A 15,180-nucleotide genomic window follows, 5' to 3' on the forward strand; every position below is an offset into this window, starting at 1 on the left:
CAAGGCTAGGAATAAATAGAGAAGTCTGTCCTGTCCTTTTGTTGCAGACAGGGAGTGTATTGTCTGTATAGGCCTTAAAAAATAAAATAAAATTCAGCTGTCTTTTTCTTTGTTATCACCATATTTCAACAATTTTAAAAAATGTCAATGACAAAATACTCTTCACAAAAAATATTTTGTAAATCTTATTCTAAATTGTTGTAGTCACTGATAAGTTTTAATGCTGTATAAGCTTCAAATAAGCATATTGTTTTGCTCCAAATAGGCACATTTTTAAAAAACATTGTAATATACATGGAAGTTTACACCCCCACGCACCCCCCCACACGCACCCCACCCCACCCCCATTCCCCATCCCCACCATCGAACCCCAGGTCACTTAACCACTGAGCTAAGTCCCCAGCATTTTTTTTTTTTTAGTTGTAGGACACAATACCTTTATTTTATTTATTTGTGTGGTGCTGAGGATCAAACCCAGTGTCCTATGCATGAAGGCAAGCGCTCTACCACTGAGCCACTACCCCAGCCCACATTTTTAGTTTTTTGAGACAGTCTCACTAAATTGCCTAGGGCCTCACTAATTTGCTGAGGCTGGCCTTGAAATTGCAATCCTCCTGCCTCAGGCTCCTGAGTCACTGGGATTACAGGCATTGACCACCTCACCCAAAAATCCAGAGAATTTTCACTTATGCAATAGCCCTTGACACAAGCTGACTTGTCTATGTGTGTTTAAATCTAGAATAAGTTCTTTTTTTTTTTTTTTAGATGACATTTTTTTTTTAAATATTTATTTTTTAGTTCTCGGCGGACACAACATCTTTGTTGGTATGTGGTGCTGAGGATCGAACCCGGGCCGCACGCATGCCAGGCGAGCGCGCTACCGCTTGAGCCACATCCCCAGCCCCTAGAATAAGTTCTTAACAGTTTGGAATTGTTCAAATTTGCTTTGAGTGCAATGTCTGTCTCCAGCCCCAAAGATAGCTACATATTTCTGTGTTTAAAATAAACAATGAGCTGAGCTTAGTGGCACATGCCTGTAGTTCCAGCTACTCAGAAGGCTTAGACAGGCAGATCACTTCAGCTAGGAATTTGAGGCAATCTGGAAAACATGGCGAATACACCGTCTGAAAATAAATATATTGATTTAAAAATAAATAAAATAAACAATGAGAGGCTGACAGGTAACTCAGTGGTAAAGCATGTGCTTCTTATGCTTGAAGACCTGGATTCAATCCTCAGAACAAATAAATAAATAAATAAACAAAATAAACAACTATAGCACCCTGAATGTAAAATCGAAGAAACTGAACTTGAGTTCTTGTAATTCTCTCATTCTAGGTGACTTGTTGAGGTTTTATTTATGTGGTATTTAAATTTTCTGGAATTCACTGTGAAATGGGACTTTCGTGAGTCTTTGACAAATTTATTCCTATGTTTAAGATTTTCCTGTTTGTATATCTGTTGCCTTACATGAAAAGAACTTTTGGAAATAATATTTAATTAAAGTTATTTTAATCAACTTAAGTGAAAGTCAATAAATCTGGTTATACTTCTATTGAATACAAATGAGATCACTTTTGACAAATTTGCCAAAGAATCAAAAAAAGAAATCATGACACTATTCAGCATTCTAACAGATCAATATGTGGATATAAACTAGGAGGGGTGGTACATGCCTGCAATCCCAGCAATTGGGGAGGTTGATTGCAAGTTCAAGCCAGCCTCAGCAATTTAATGAGAACCTGTCTTAAAATAAAAATTAAAGGGGTTGGGGATGTGGCTCAAGCGGTAGCGCGCTCACCTGGCATGCGTGCGGCCCGGGTTCGATCCTCAGCACCACATACCAACAAAGATGTTGTGTCCGCCGAGAACTAAAAAATAAATATTAAAAATTCTCTCTCTCTCTCTCTCCTCTCTTACTTAAAAAAATTAAAAAAGGGTTGGGGAATGTGGCTCAGAGGTTAAGTGCCCCTGGATGGTTCAATCCTTAGTACCACACACACACCAAAAAAAAAAAAAAAAAAAAAAGAATTATGAACTCATTTTCATTTCTTGTCCTATAATATTTATTTGATTTAAAATTGTTAACTATATCTATTTTATACTGATCTGATTATATGTGGAGTTCAATAATAAAAAATGTTCACTTTTTAAAAAATATTTATTTTTTAGTTGTGTTTCACACAATACCTTTCTTTTTATTTATATGTGGTGTTGAGGATCAAACCCAGGGCCTCCCATGTGCTAGGGGAGTGCTCTACCATTGAGCCATAACCCCAGCCCTATCTGCATTTCTTTTCTGGCCCTTATTATTTGTTTCATTTTATGAAAATTACTGAAAGTAATTTTTTTTAAATTGTAATATGGTACCTTTTTATTGGTTGTTCAAAACATTACAAAGATTGCAGAATCACATTGAAAGTAATTTTGTCACAGAGAATTTTTTTTTTTTTTTTTTTTTTGGTACTGGGTATTGAATTCGGGGCCTTGCACATGCTTGGCAAGTGCTCTATCAGTGAACTACATCTGTAGCCCTAGAGGAAACATTTTTTAAATGATTCATTTGAGTTGGGTGTGGGTACACACCTATAATCCCAGCAGCTCAGGAAACTGAGGCAGAAGAATTGCAAGTTCAAAGCCAGCCTCAGCAATTTAGTGAGGTCCTAAGGAATTTATCAAGACCCTGTCTCAAATAAAAAATAAAAAGGGCTGGGGATGTGGCTTAGTGTTTAAGTGCCCCTGGGTTAAATCCCCAGTACAAAACAAAAACAAAAACAGAGATCCACTTGAAGCTAGGCATGATGGCACATTTCTGTAATTCTAGGGACCTGGGAGGCTGAGGCATTCTGGGCAGCTTAATGAGACTCTGTCTCAGAAATAAAAAATAAAAAGCACTAGGGCTGTAGCTCTGTCATAAAGCACCCCTGGTTTAGTCCCCAGTACAAAAAAAACCAAATTCATTTGAGTGTAAAATATACTATACCATTGACTCCTTATCAAAATTGATAATTTTCAATTTTTTTTAATTTAAAATTCCAATTTTAAAATCCTGATTGGTTAATTCTTTTGAAAGAATCAAAAGATCCAGCAACAGTGGACCTGAGTTCCTAGAGGTTCAAATGAATCATTTTAAAAATGTTTCCTTTAGGGCTACAGATGTAGTTCACAGTCATCTGGCACTCATTTATATCTCATCATAACTGGTCTCAACTGGCTATTTAGATCAACTGAGCCAACCCACTTATATTAAAGGTTTGGACTTCCTTACTCTCCTACCCAGGCTGCCTCCAGGTAATCAATTAGACTCTGACTATTTCCCAGGGTGTAGGTCTCTCCCTGCCCTGCCCTGTCCTTACTCCCTTTTGGAAAAACAAGAAGATACACCCATATTTCATTCATTTATTTGACACATATATACCTATTGTCTGCCATATGCCAAGGTCTGGAGATAGAAACGTGAAAGGAACATGTCTCTTTCTTCAAAGAACTTTTGGTCTAGTTGGGAAGATGGCCTTGTGTATCCCAGAAAATTAAAAGGCAGTGTGGAATACAGAGTGGAACACCGTTCTGTCTGAAAAAGTGGAAGGCAGAAGGGTGAGCAGTGGTGAGGCAAGTGGTATGGAGATAGGCAGAAAGGGTTGGAATCTCTACTTTGCCTCTTCTTACCTGATTCATAGTTGACTTAAATTTCTGAATCCATAGTTTCTTCATCTCCCACCCCTTTGTAATAGAGATTGAACCTTGGGGTGCTCTATCACTGACTTAACGTCCCCACCCCTTCTCAATTTTTATTTATTTTTAAATTTTGAGACAGAGTCTCACCAAATTGCTGAAGCCTCCAACATGTGATCTTCCTGCCTCAGTCTCCTGAGTCCGCTGGAAGACTGCAGGCGTGCACCCATGTCCTTTATTCTTTATTCTTTATTCTTTAAAATAGCCTAATTATATTTTTGAGGCATGGTTGTGAACATTCATTGATTTCATTGAATGATTCATTGAATGCCTGTTAGTGCCAGGTGCTGGGCTAGTCATTGGGATAAAAAAGGGAAATAAATAGAGACGAGGTTCCTACTCTTGTGGGACTAACGTTCTAGTGGTACTGAAGAAAGTAAAATTGTTGCACCGAGGAATAAATTAGAAACTGTTAAGGGTTCTGAACGAAGGGAAGGAACACACTTGAGCTGAGAACTGAAGGATGTGTAGAAGTCAACTTTGTGGCAAGGAAAGGACCATGGAATACCCGGGAGTCGGTATCATTTCAACTGCCTGATTTATAGTAGTAGCGGCCAAGGTTTAAAATCACTAATAGCTAGGCACAGTCCTAAACTCTTTACTTAGATTTTCCCATTTAATCATCATACAAACCCTTGAGGTGCATGCATATTACTATCTCCATTCCTCAGAGTGGAAACTGAGGCACGGAGAGATACTAAGTAACTTGGCTCAAGTCACCTGCTCTCGAGTTAATGAGTCGGGATTCTACTCCAGGCAGACTTCATAGCGTTTGTAGCATGGTACACAATAAATGGTGCCTGTTAATGAAAGGCCTGTACATCTGGCAGAGGGCAGAGTGGGAGGCTGTCAGAAAGAGGGAACTGCAAAAAGTGGCACAGAGAAGTGCTACCAAAACCTTTTAGTAGCCGGTGGAAACTTTTTAGTAGTCCATAGTTTGGGTAAGGCCAATGCACAAAAAGCAGCCGCGCTGAGAATGAGCCCCGTGCGGTTGGTGCGCGAAAGCACGCACTGCCTGCGTTACTAGGAGAGATGACGGACGACGCCCACGCCACACGCCGCTCAGCTCCCCCGTCGCACACGGCGGGATCGCTTCTTGGCGGATAAGCCAGTGACTGGCGGGAAGGTCTACGTGCGAGCGCACGTGGCACTCTCTGCCGGAGGTCCGGGGACTTTCCCCTAGGCGGAAAGGTAAGGAACTAGTCCCTCGTTTGTAGCCTAGGAAACAGGCCTTCAGCACGAACTGCGGCTTTTGTTGTACTCTGTGGAGCTTTATAGCTCTAGGAGAAACTTAATCTTTTGATTAGGGTGAGGGAATTGGTGATGCGGGATATAAAAGAAAGGATTTTCAAGCATAACTTTTTTTTAAGAGTTTACGTTTCTGGGAGCATTTTGACTAATAGAATACCTAAATCGGTGGAAAATGAACTAACTTAAGAAAGCCAGGAGTTGGTCTTATGCAAATATCCTATGGTCACGCCCCACATGATTGGGAGTGGCCTCACTGGGGGATCCGGCGCGCGGGATCCGCTCGGGTCGCGTGCGCGCCTGCGCACTAGGGAGGGAGGGTAACGCGCAAAGTCTGGGCACCCAGCTTGCCCGCCTGTGGGCCAGCAATGGCCGGCGCGGTTTCGTCCTCAGGTGTCCTGGGGCTGATGCTTATATCTGCGCTGCTTGGGGTTCTCGGAGAGCCCCCCAGCTCCGACTTCGGAACACACTCAGGTACGGGGGAGGGCTGCTGGAGGGAGGCTGGGACTGCAAGGGAAGAGCCCTGGCTCTGCCGACGAGTCTCTTCTCTCCCTCCGCAGGACACCGCGCCCAGGTCAGCCTTGGGGCCTCCGAACCCCGTCGGCGGTCGCCGCCCAAAGACCAGCGCGAGCGGGCCCGGGCTGGCGCGCTGCCTTTGGGGGCTCTGTACACTGCAGCTGTCGTGGCTTTTGTGCTGTACAAGTGTTTGCAGGTGCGGGACGGCAGTGGGTGGGACTTTCCAGGGCCTGAATTTCCCGTGGGGGCGCTATAGTATCAAAAACAGGACTCCGCTTCCCTTCTGTCTATAAATTGAAGTCAGTAGTTTCTTGGCTTTCCCACGTTATAGGGTTCGAAGGATCAGACAGGTAATGGATAAGAAGGGCTCCTGGTAAATTGTAAATGAAGACCGTCACATTTACTTCTTCCACAATCCAATGAAGAGCGATCACTAAGTAAATAGTGGAGCTGGGATTTGAACCCAGCTGCTGTGTGTACTACGAAAGTGCAGTTCCTGGTGAGGATCCAGCCTTGGCAGCAGTTGATTGCTGCAGCCCCAGTGTGTTCAGAGTTCAAGACATCAAGCAGTCTCAGGTTCTCCTTGGGAAGGAGGCCCTGAAATATGAGCTGACAGTACATTTTGGTGGATTGAAACTGTTGAAATGGAAAGTAGTACCACCCAGGGCTGTATCTTTAATCCTGATCCTATCACTCACTTGCATTAGGAAACAGGGCTATATGTCGAGAGTTTCGTAATGTTTTGAACAAATGATAATAATAATAATAATGATAATAAAGGAAACAGGGCTGAACCAGTTTGGAGATTATATGAAACTAGAAGAGTTAGCTAGTAATCATCCCAAGTATACTTGACAGGCAAGGATGAGGATATGAATTTAATGATAAAATTTAATAAGTTTTGGGGCTGGGATTGTAGCACAGTGGGTGGAGCGTTTGCCTTGCATGTGTGAGGTACTGGGTTTGGTCCTCAGCACCACATAACAATAAATAAAATAAAGGTATTGTGTCCGTCTACAACTAAAAAAAAAAAAAATTAACAAGGATAGATTGATGAGTTTTATTCTTGGGCCCAAGTACAGTGAGGAGGAAACAACTTAGAACCAGCATCTATAAAAGAGGCATTACAGTTGACTATTAAGTTCATTGTGTGATGCGGCAACTCACTTCCCAAATCAGTACACTGAACAAGTTATTGTGCTCCATCTGCACTACATGCTCAGTAAAGCAACTGGAGAAAAACATGTGAATGGAGCACTGACACAAAAGATTTAAGATTTTATACCAGAAAAGATGGGAAGGAGGCAGGAGTGCAACCATTGTCTTCAGATTCCTGTCATGTTGAAAATACAGACATTATTTGGAAGGCTTTTGTCAGCATTATGGATACACAAAGGAAAAATTTTTGACTTTGTGTATGAACTGATAACCAAAGCTTTATCAGACTGAAGAGGTTTGCTTATTCCTGGAGATAGTTCCACAGATAGAGCATATAGGGGGCATACTGATAGGTTGCTTCATGTCTCGGGTAAGAACCTGGACTAGAAATGAGATTCTCTAAGGTTAAAAACCCAATAGCTGGGACTGGGCTTGTGGCTCAGTGGTAAAGTGCTTGCCTAGCACATGTGAGGCACTGGGTTTGATCCTCAGCACCACAATAAAATAAAGTATTGTGTTCATTTACAACTGAGGAAAACAAACAAACAATAGCTTTCTACTGCAAATTCTCCTGTCCTTACTAGTTATGGGAGACTTAGGTGCCAGAGCAGAACTTTGTTGCTACTATATTGCCCTTTTCTTCTCCCCCTACAGGGCAAAGATGATGCTGCAGTTTTCCAAGAGGAGAAAGACAAGGAGGAATCATTGCAGTCAGGTGGGTTAAGCATAAGTCTGTCCTTGGTGGTGGTGGTGGTGAGGAGACTGGGACAGCAGAATGGTTACTTAACTTTGCTCCCCTTTTCTCCCTAACCCTCAGAGAGGCATCTGGCCCAGTTGACAGAACAGCTGACCCAGACAGAGCAGCACCTGAACAATCTAATGTCCCAGCTGGACCCCCTTTTTGAGCGGTAAGAATTTGTGGCAGGTGGGAGTAATGGAGACAATTTGGGCAGCCCCTGAGTGAGTATTTCTGCAGTGTGACTACTTTGGTTGGAGCCCAGCGGGAGCTTCTGAACATGAAGCTACAGACCATCCACCAGCTTCTACAAGACTGCAAACCAGATAAAGGTGTGGAGGTCCCAGAACCAGGTAAAGGGTTAAGAGCTGAGTCTGGTGATGGGGAGATAGTCTCTGAAACTGGAACATGCTGATCTTTCCTTTCACAGAGGCCGGCATACCTTCTCCTGAGGACTTAAGAACAGAGGAGGATGAAGAGGCTGGTGACAGTCAGGACTGGGAAGAACCCATAAATTGGAGCACAGAGACTTCCTGGGAAGTAGAGCAGGGGCTAAGGAGAAGATACAGTAAGACTGTGACAAAGGAATCCAGATACAGCACCAGCCAGGAAGAAAGGACAACAGCTGAAGGTTTAGTAAAATAAAGTCTATCCTTTAGTAAAATAAGTCTGCTTCTGTGCACATTTTTCTCTCCCCGTTGGTCATACACCCATACTAGGTGCCTCCGGCCTCCTTGAAAAGCTTCCCTTATTAGGACAAAAGACACTGCCTTCCAGAGGGAGAGCAGAGAAGACAGAGGGAGCTCCAGTCCTTTTCCTTGTATTCCTGAGGCTACCAGCATGCCAACCTTCAGGCCCCCCCCCAAATCCCTTTTTTCATAAAAACATAAAACATAAAAACATTTATTAAAATCCAGTGGGAAAATAAATTATAGAAAACTATATACAACATAAAAACAGCCACCCTTAACAAAGCTGCATACCCATAGAGGGCATGAGCTTACCAGCCCCAAATCCCCTCATCTGTGTTGGAGGGTCTAGTTCAGCTGAGGTTGTTAGCTGATTTCCTGATTTTTGTCTGCAGTACTGGGGACTGGACCCAGGGGCAGTGTACCACAGAGCTACATCCCCAGTCCTTTTAATTTTTTGAGACAGGGTCTCTTGCTAAAGTGCCCATGCTGGACTTGAACTTGTGATCCTCTCGAGTTGCTAGGATTATAAGCACCAGCCACCATGTCCCCAGCCTGGGTTCCTGATTCTTAAAATGATCCCTGTCAAACCAAGAAGGGTTCTGTACTTTTAGTGCTGAAGAAGATTCCTTTGAACTTCTGGCTCTGACCTATCCCTGAAGTATTCTGAGTTTTGAATTTGTAAGATTCCTCTAGTTCTTCTGGCTGCTGTGGAGAAAAAACAGTTCAGGTACTAACATGAGCACTCCATTTAGACACAGCCACCTGCAGGGTTGGGGGAGGTCCCAGGAGATATAGGAATGAGGTAGGATTAGACCTGTGATCCTGCTCATTTCAGTCCTGGGTCTTGTCACAGCACTCTTCTTGATAAAGACACAACACAACTCACCTGATAGCCAAAGTCAGACTGTGGTACCAGTGTGACAGCTCCTCCTGGTCTGTGGACATAAGCAGTAGCTTCTCACGGGGGAAGGACAACTAGGGAGAGACCACCTCTTAGTGCATGGCTCAGAAAGGTCCAGGCTGAAGCCCTTGCTATTCCATTGAGGTGATATAGGACTGAGAACTATGAGGCTCAAGCCCCAGGTATTTCTCATATCCTCTCATTATTATGAAAAGGGACCCAGGTGAAGGAGATAAACAAGCCCAATAGTGTTTGAGATATATTTTGGATCTAGGGTTCCTGCTATTACTTACGCTGAGCAGTCCACCACAAGGGCCTCCTGAGTGGCCAAAGACCCTGCAGAGTTGACACTGGGCCATAGGATAGAGGGCTTTACAGGCAAAGGTGCCACTCTGCAGCAGGTGCAACGGGGATCGAGGCTTGGCCATGAGGAGCACATCGGAGAAGAGGAAGAACATGCGAGGCCGAGGTTCCCCACTGGAAGGCACCACCAACAGCCACCCCTGGCGTAGGAACCAGCGTCCTGGGGGATGGGAGAGCTGTTATTTTGGTGCAGCTCCAGGATCCATGGGAATAGGAGGAAAGAGGTAGAGTTTGAGGGGCATGCATGGGTTCTATAGAGGAAGAGATGATAGGCAAGAAGGATTTGAGGATTGAGATGAAAAAGTAAACAATCTACCTGAAGTAAGTCCCTTTGCCTGGCGTCCACTAAGCAGAGCCTGGATTCGCCGGAGGTGCTGCTCATTCTTCTGTTTCTGACCAATGCTGTGGACTCTCTGGGCAGTCTCACTTATCAGCCGGGCAGCCCCTAGAATATAACACCTTCAACCTCAATGTTCACACACTTTTTACTTTGGGTGACTGATTGGTACCGGTGAAAGACAGGCTATGCTGGAGGGGACCTGGGTCAGGGTCTAACTTCTTGAAGAAAAGGCAGGGCAATAAGGATATATTAGTGGAAGCTAGGGACATACATTGTTGGAAATCAGAACCAGAAAAGGATACAAGAGCCAGCCTCCTGCCTGAGCTGAAAAGGAGCAAGAACTTACGTGTGAGCTGTTGATGGTCAGGACTATTGGGACCTGTATTTTCAGCCAAAGCAACAACCAGATTCTCATACCTGGAATTAACAGTGTAAGTCTACAAGGGGAAGTAGAGCCAGGCAAAATTCCCTTTGCCTCTGCTTGACACACAGTCAGCCCCCATATATTCTTCAGTTGCAGGTCCAGGAAAGATCTGCTTCTGGCTACTGTATCCCCTTCTTTCATCTGGGACTTGGAACCTGGGCTCACACCATTTGGCCCACTTCAATTCCACACTGAAGAGTCAAAGGCAGGCCACAGTCTGGAAGGCCAGGTCAGGATATGAAAGTTAATCAAACCTAGAAGGATGCTGCAGACAACCTATGAACCCTTAACCCATTCCCAGGGACAGAGATTCTAGTGTAGGTTGGCCACTCATTTCAACAAACTTCTCCAGATAACTTGCCTCAGACCCTATTGCAGCCCCACTCACTTTACAGGGTTACACAGTCTCAGACTATGGGTACTTGTGTGTTCACATGTACTCTTGTAAAATAGAAGAAAATCTGGCTCAGGAGAGAGCCAGTAGGTTGGGATAGACCCCATGACATCCCCCAAAACTGAGGACAGCAGTTATATAGTCTCAAAGAGACTTGGTTGGAGTTGAGGGGAGTTCACTCACTGCTGCAGCCGCTGCAGAGGCAGAGGGAGCAGGTCTTGAAGCTTAAGTCCCCCAAACTCAGGGCGACCTTCCTGAAGGTGCACAAACCTCCGAAAACGCTTGTTTTTCTTTAGTTGTTCCTAGAGTGAGGGGAAAATAATTGGCAACAAGAGAAGCCACTCCTTATATTGCATTCATCTGTGTACAAACTCCAGCCTTCAGTAACTGTGTGCTCTGTGCTCCTGAGAGAAACTTGGTCTCCCTAGGGGAAACTCAGCACAGGCTAAGCACCCAGAGCTCTATAAATGCAGGGATTATGTGAATGAAGTTTGGTTTCTAGATGAAAAGAAAATGTGAGGGGCAAGCTAGACCCTAGGGAAAAGGGATGGATTTGAGGTCATCTCCAGGTTACCTGTAGGGTGGTGTGGGACCTCTCCGCATTAGCTGCAAATTGGGTGTAGAGCTCCAGGTGGTGGCAGAAGCCTTCCAGCCCCTGTCCCCAGTGTCCTTCTTCCAGGTAGGGAAGCAGCATTCTGTGTGGGCAAACGCAGTAAAAGGGAAGCCCAAGAACTACTCAAGGACTCCCTCACTTAATTCTCATAATTCTACCCCGAGGTAGTGCTATTAACCCATTTTACAGATGGAGAGCCTGGCAGGTTAAGGAATTGGGCCAAGGCCACAGGTGAGAAAATTGGCAGACTTGATTCGCTCTGACTCAAGACAGAGCTCCTTGCCAGAAGTTATGGCCCTCCCTCTTCTCGCGCCCCTTCCACTCACTGGCTGGCGCCGTAGATGAGCTCCCAGGACCCAAATAGGGCCTGGCGCTCGGGTGGTCGTAGAGTCCCCTTGGCTTTCAGGATCCCCAAGAAGTACTGTGGAAGGAGCGAATACAGGTGTCGGGAGGAATAGGCCAATGCAAGCTTCAGCCAGACAGACGCTTGCCTGACCCCCTATATGCAGAATCCAAGACCCACCATACTCGGGGTCATCACCTAGCAGAGACCTTCCCAAACCCTGGGCTCCCAACCCCACACAAGGAGGGGAGCTCCGGGCCCGCACCGTGGCCACCAGCCCTAGTTGTTCCTGGTAACGCCGCTCGGTCTCGAGCAGCTCCCGGGCGGTGCAGGCGCGTTTCCGCTCCCATCGAGCACGCTGCTCCCGCACCGGGCACCGCGAGCTGGGATCTGGGATCTCCATTACTGTCCGAGGGTTTGATGCTTCCGGCCGCAGCCCGCCGGAGATTCAAATTCCAACCGCTCCCAGGGCGGGGCCCGGGTGGGATAGGGGAGGAGCTCGCAGGACGGAGCATGCGCGATGGCCATCGGCTCGCCTCGGCTCTCCTTTTCCTGTGGTCACCCCAACGCAAGGGCAACCCTGTAGGTGGGCGTGGACTGTGGCGGAGGTGTCCGCACTAAGTTGGGAGTCAGGACACTCAATAGGTGCAACTACTGGCAGGGTCTCATGTCTTTTTTTTTAACCCCCTTTGGGTAGCTGGGACTAATCTCAGCGACATTCGACCACTGAGCGACATCCCCAGCCCTTTTTATTTAGAGACATAGTCTGAGTTGTTTAGCACCTTGCTTTTGCTAAGGCTGGCTTTGAACTCGCGATCCTCCTGTCTCAGCCTGAGTCCCTGGGATCACAGGTGGGCGCCACCCTGCCGGGCTACCCCCAGTGTCTTATTTGTAAAATTGGGAATGGGACAATCATTACGGTATGTACTCTGTCCTGGGCCCATGCCAGTCTACAGAAGGGGTTTCAGTCATTCCCAATGTTTTCAACGCCTTTCTGGCCTCTGAACAAACAAGTTTACAGATTTTAAGTTATTGTTTTATTCATTTCCTACTGGTCCAAAGCCTGACAGCTCACTAGCTTCTGATGAGGATGTCAATTAAGTGGTAGTTCTGATTTGCTGTAATTTTGACCCAGGGCAAAAGCTTTGAGTTGATGGGTCTTTGCTGCCTTACCAAAAATGAAATGTACTTGGCCGGGTGTGGTGGCCCATGCCTGTAATTCCAGCAGCAGTGGAATCTGAGGCAGGAGTGTGGCAAATTTAAGGCCAGCGTCAGCAACTAAGAGAGACCCTGTCTCAAAATAAAAAATAAAATAAATAAATAAATAAAAAGAGGGCAAGGGATGTATCTCAGTGATAAAATGCTCCTGGGTTCAATCCCCAGTACCTATAAAATAAAAAATAAACATAAAATGTTCCTGGGCTGGGATGCGGCTCAGTGTTAAAAGTGCTTGGCTAGCATGCATGAGGCCCTAGGTTTGATCCTCAACACACAAAAAATAAATAGATAAAATAAGGTGTACTGGGCTGGGGTTGTGGCTCAGTGGTAGAGTGCTTGCCTAGAATTCGTGAAGCACTGGGTTCGATCCTCAGCACCTCATAAAAATGAAATAAAGATATGTGTGTCCACCTACAACTAAAAAACAAATACTTTTAAAAAATAATAAGGTGTACCAGCAAGGCTTGAGGCCTGAGGGTGAGGCAGGAGGATCTCTGTGAATTCCGGCCAGCCTAGGCAATTTCCTAAGACACTGTCTCAAAATAAAACTTATTTAAAAAACAGCTGGGATGTAGCTTAGCTGTAGAGTACTTGCCTGCCAAGTACAAGGCCCTGGGTTCAATTCCGTACAAAAAGAGTAATGATACAAGATTTAGTGTTATAAGATAATTATTGTATTATACATTTGTGTTTTGTGGGCCAGGTGTTTATCAGGGTGTAATGAGGATAGCTTGTTTATGTTAATTATGTTTGGGGCCTCAAATGCCGAAAAATGATTAAAATGGTTGGTGCTGGAATAAAAAATAGTAATGAAAATAATAAATGTAGGGGCTGGGGTTGTGGCTCAGTGGTAGAGCGCTTGCCTAGCACATTTGAGGCCCTGGGTTTGACCCTCAGCACCACATAAAAATAAATAAAATAAAGGTATTGTGTCCAACTACAACTAAAAAATAAAAAAGAAAATAGAGTGTTTCCTAATTTAAAAGAGCAATAATTCCTAAAAAATAAGTGGAACAATTTAAATCTATGAAAATAGAGGAAGGTAAAACACAAAACAACAAAGTTAAAAAAAAAAAACTTAAAAAATAATAAATAAATGTACCCAATTTTCCTAATTTAGTCTTTTGAAAAACTGGAAATAGCCATGTGGTAAATTGGCAATGCCATTTTGTTAGTATGTATGTATCAGCTCTTTTTTTGTGGGGGTACTAGGTATTGAACCATAGGGTGCTTTACCACTGAACTATTTCCAACCTCTTTATTTTTGATTTTAAGACAGGGCCTCGCTAAGTTGCCCAGAGCCTTGAACTTGTGATCCTCTTGCCTCAGTCTCCAGAGTGTATCAGACTAGTGGTTCCTAAATGCATCTTAATGACTATGTGAACAAATATATGTGCCAGAATGTCTGGCACAGTGTTTGTAACAACAGAAAACTGGAAACCACCTAAAATGTCCAATGGTAAAGAACTGGTTAGAAAAATTATGGTACAGCCAGGTGCAGTAGCTTATTCCTATAATCCCTGCTATTTAGGAGGCTGAGGCAGGAAGATTACAAGTTTGAGGCTAGGCTCAACAATTTAGTGAGAACCTCAAAATAAAAAAGTGTAGGGATGTAGCTCAATGGTAAGGAGCCCCTGGGTTCAATCCCCAGTGCTACCAAAACAACAACAACAAAACAAACAAAAAAATCCCCCAGCTATTTGAAGGAATAATATGAAAACATTAAAAATGATGTTTAAGGGGCTGGGGTTGTAGCTCAGTGGTAGAGCACTTGCCTTGAACATGTGAGGCACTGGGTTCGATCCTCAGCACCACATAAAAATAATAAAAAAGAAAACACTCATTATAAGTATATTGTTGAGGGGAAAAAGCAGGCTATAAAACTGCGTAACATATAAAAGGAAGACTAAATAATCAAAAGCTAATTGTGTTTTTAATCTCTGTGTGATCAGAGTGAAGATAATTTGGACAAAGATGTATTATGTACCTAACCTGTTCCAGACAGTGAATCACTAAGATTCAAGGTACAAATGGGACTAATAGAGTTATTTTAAAAATTCCCTCTTCACCTTCCAAGTATTCAGCTTTGAGCATGCCTTATTTATAATTAGAAAATACATTTTGTAGTAGGAAACAAAATGTTAAGAGAGAAACTACCATTTTGGATTCTCAGGAATCTGGGCCCCAAGCCAAGAACCAGGGGATTGTCAGGGTTCTAAGCTCCCCTCCAGCTCTGATATTCTAAGAATTCTAAGAATGGGAAAATGCTGGGCTTAGACCAGGCAGGAACAACTTGAAGATCTTGGATGGAGAAAAGTTAAGAGTTTGGATCAGACTGTGTCTTATGCTCAGGTCCCGTGGAAACTGGTGACAACATATGGTTACACTGTCTCAAATGAATGAGGTACAGTTCATACTAAAAGCTCAAGTATGGAAAAAGCCAGAGAATCCCATAGTCATCAGTATCACTGTGACCCCAGGTGATGAGAATAGAACATCATA

At 44.2% G+C, this 15,180-nt stretch overlaps 2 protein-coding genes across 3 annotated transcripts; one reads left to right on the plus strand and one right to left on the minus strand.

Annotated features, from left to right (window-relative positions):
- Positions 1 to 5,283: 5,283 nt before the first annotated feature.
- On the plus strand, positions 5,284 to 8,051 carry Ccdc107 (coiled-coil domain containing 107). Of its 2 annotated transcripts, none has more exons than XM_026379327.2 (6): positions 5,284 to 5,454; positions 5,541 to 5,692; positions 7,309 to 7,369; positions 7,472 to 7,562; positions 7,631 to 7,743; positions 7,821 to 8,051. In XM_026379327.2, exons 1-6 carry the CDS (start codon positions 5,349 to 5,351, stop codon positions 8,033 to 8,035), a joined length of 738 nt encoding a protein of 245 aa, XP_026235112.2. In that variant the 5' UTR covers positions 5,284 to 5,348; the 3' UTR covers positions 8,036 to 8,051. The 2 variants fall into 2 exon arrangements, with proteins under 2 accessions (XP_026235112.2, XP_026235121.2); XM_026379336.2 differs by having other exon boundaries at positions 7,631 to 7,722.
- A 588-nt stretch (positions 8,052 to 8,639) lies between these two features.
- Positions 8,640 to 11,863, minus strand: Arhgef39 (Rho guanine nucleotide exchange factor 39). The gene is made up of 9 exons (XM_026379805.2): positions 11,726 to 11,863; positions 11,444 to 11,538; positions 11,079 to 11,199; positions 10,688 to 10,806; positions 10,033 to 10,103; positions 9,663 to 9,791; positions 9,277 to 9,506; positions 8,969 to 9,057; positions 8,640 to 8,787 (listed from the first exon to the last, which is right to left on the minus strand). Exons 1-9 carry the CDS (start codon positions 11,861 to 11,863, stop codon positions 8,772 to 8,774), a joined length of 1,008 nt encoding a protein of 335 aa, XP_026235590.1. The 3' UTR covers positions 8,640 to 8,771.
- Between the last annotated feature and the right edge of the window lie 3,317 nt (positions 11,864 to 15,180).

The sequence above is a fragment of the Urocitellus parryii genome, chromosome 4 (assembly GCF_045843805.1).
Source record: "Urocitellus parryii isolate mUroPar1 chromosome 4, mUroPar1.hap1, whole genome shotgun sequence".
Taxonomy (NCBI): Eukaryota; Metazoa; Chordata; class Mammalia; order Rodentia; family Sciuridae; genus Urocitellus; species Urocitellus parryii.